General features: G+C 36.7%; 1 protein-coding gene across 1 annotated transcript in view; it reads right to left on the bottom strand.

The window, feature by feature from the left end:
• Window positions 1-2,481, bottom strand: part of LOC110935495 (cysteine-rich repeat secretory protein 38) — a 2,919-nt gene extending 438 nt beyond the window's left edge. The window contains exons 1-2 of the mRNA XM_035985764.1: window positions 2,412-2,481; window positions 1-466 (exon numbers count right to left, since the gene is read on the bottom strand). The exon at window positions 1-466 is cut by the window's left edge and continues 257 nt beyond it. Coding sequence (XP_035841657.1) covers window positions 1-466; window positions 2,412-2,481 — 536 coding nt within the window. The remainder of the gene's footprint in view (window positions 467-2,411) is intronic.
• Between the last annotated feature and the right edge of the window lie 514 nt (window positions 2,482-2,995).

Below are 2,995 nucleotides of genomic sequence, written 5' to 3'. Positions count from 1 at the left end.
TTTCCATCGACCCCAACATCTATTACAGCTGCTTGGTACATTAGTGGTTGATAAGGGGCATTGCTTGCTAAATCTTCCATCATGGCAAACCCTTTAGAAAAGACTAATGGGTCCTCCAATCCTTGGTTTCCATATGTAGCCGTTGAGGAGTTGGTCCAAACTCCAAATATATTCTTGTTCGTGATCTTTGTAATGCACAAACTGTGGATACTTTCTATTTCCGGAGATTCTGAGCATCCATCAACCAAAGTTATGGATGAGTTTAAACAGTTGGCACAAACATTTGTAGATATATTAGCTTTACATTGAGCGACACCATAGACTTGATCTGAGTTACTCCCGACGCTTGAGTTATAGAAACCATCATGGAGAGGAGTATTTTTGATAAGCAAATCAAGAAGGTTTCTCTTGTTTTTTGCGAAGGTGGTGGTTGCGCTTGTCCTTGAGCATTGGCCATGGCCAGAACCTGGCATAATTAAAAACAGTAAAGTCAATAACATTATCTTCATTTTTGAAATCTTTGATTGTGTTTCGAAGATGGTTTATCAAATGAATACTCGTTAAAATGATCCTCCCTAGTTTTTGAATAAAAATAAAAATTACTCAAGGGTATTACAAAATTACATCATGTGTACATGACCAGTTCTGTGTACTACCTAATCATAAAGAATTTAGTCAATGACATTAAAGAATTATGTCATGTGCATAATGATCCATTCCAAGTTGTACCAGAGTATAAAATAGTTAAAAAATACTTCTACGAGATTCGAGCTGACAACCTCACACAAGGTTTAGCTCAAATCCTTTATTGCATTAATCTATCAAAATTGACACAAGTGGGGATCAAACTTTGATCTCCATTGAATAATCCAAGCCTACTACCTCTATATTACAACTGGTGGATCATAACTAATGATATGTAATATTATAAATAAATAAAACATAAACCGAAAGAATTTACATAAGAAATAAATATGTTTAATAATTAAAAAATTAAAGAAGTATACCATATCGATTTATATCTTTATTACTACAGGTTGACTTTTAGCGGGAAACCCCTTGTGATCATACCGATTGATCACACACAAGTATATAAACCAGAAAAGAAAAGAAAAATCATTTTTATAACAATTTTCAGTGACGTAGAAACGTTCCAAGAGGAAATAATTATAGGATAACCGTTTACAAAATAAATAAAATAACAATTTTATTAATCATTAATCAATATTCTGATTACAATACATAATGAAGAAGTGAACCAAACTGAAAGGAAATAAAATACAAGAAATGTAAACTAAAGTAAGAACAGATTACAAAAGAAAAAATAAGGAAAACATAAAACAACGGTGAATGAGGCACGTGAAGATCACGCTTCCCTTAAAACAGATTTCAGGCCACCCAGGTAACCCTTCTGTTTCCCAGGGTACAACAGCCTAAGCAGATTGTACTGCCGGGATTAGCCTAGCACCTGAAATTATACATAAAACAAGAGTACGTAGAAATCCAAAGTTAGGTAATTCATTTAAAGTTGCGTGTGTTCTATGAACCATACGATTTCCAGTGTTCTAGGCATCTAGAATAAAGCACAAAACTTTGTTTATAACATTGTCTAGAATTCCAATGAAAAGTCTAAGTTGAATACAGAATTCAATTAAAAATTAAATCTCGAATTCAATGATATAATGAATTCTGAGAATTTAATAAGACTTGACCAGTAGGAATACAAACAGTCTTCCGTTGACCACACAAAGCCACTAACCCGAGCCCACACGAACCTAAAAAATAGTAAAGGCGGCTCCAAGCGACTCGCGGCGATGCGAGCGTGCGAAATACAAAGTGCGTCATCAAAGCGTCGCACTGCGCCCATCGCCTTCGTCCAGGTCCCATGCCCAGGCGCGTGTGCGTGTCGGGTGATTCGCACCCTCCTGGCTACCACTAGGTGTGAGTTGTCACAAAAGAATACATTTGTGTAAAAAATTCTATTTATAAATTCACAAAAGATTTATCTCTCCACCTATGTGAGAAAAGCTCAATTTCTCACATATTTATGGTTCCAACACACAAACTTAATCCTCAAGATCACCCATTCATCTTGGCTTAACTATTAAATAATCATTATATTAACTCGTAATCTATTTATTTATAAAATTTCCAACAATCCCCCACATGAATGGAGATCGTCCCATACATCTAAGTGTCATGATAAGATTTCAGCGGTTAACTAATGCAGGATAGGTAGGTTTCCCTTTGAACCCTCCTTTGTGACATATACTTAGTCTCCTAGCGGTTAGTAGACGTGATGTCATTGAACCAACCCCTTTTTACGTAGAAGTTATTACACATCACACATTACTCTTCTTGGTCTGGCTAACCCCTCATAGTTGTGTCCGTTATGGTCATGGAACACCAACCTGGTTCTGCGAGAGCTCTAGGAATTGTGCCCCCAACTCCATTCGAAGTGACCCCACTTTTCTCTAACATAGGTGATTTACAAATCATTAAAATCCATATGCTTTACCCCTATTGATATCACTGATTTTAAGTATGAATGGAGTAGGAAGTTTGTAACTCCCTTTGTATGTTTAGGTACTCCCCCATAGTGACCTTAGTTTGTACAGTTAGGTGGTCCTATTGAACATAGATCATGGGATCTCCAATCTTCTAGGATAGGTTTTACATTGTACAAACTTACTCTAAGGGCTTTAGTCCCATTCCCATCGACAACTTATGTACTACCTCTCTGCTTAAGCCTTTTGTAAACGGATCCGGAATGTTATCCTTTAACCTCACATAGTCAATCGTGATAACTCCAGTTGGGAGTAGTTGTCGCATCGTGTTATGCCGATATGGTATGTGCCTTAATCTGCCATTATACATTGCATTTTGAGCTCTTCTGATAGATCATTGGCAATCACAATGTACGCAAATAGCAGTCACATGCTTAGGCCATCTTGGAACATATTCCAAGAATTGACGCAACCATTCTGCCTCTTCT

Source organism: Helianthus annuus, chromosome 1 (assembly GCF_002127325.2).
Source record: "Helianthus annuus cultivar XRQ/B chromosome 1, HanXRQr2.0-SUNRISE, whole genome shotgun sequence".
Taxonomy (NCBI): domain Eukaryota; kingdom Viridiplantae; phylum Streptophyta; class Magnoliopsida; order Asterales; family Asteraceae; genus Helianthus; species Helianthus annuus.
Note: the sequence above shows the minus strand (reverse complement) of the source record. Positions and strands in the feature narration are given on the sequence as shown.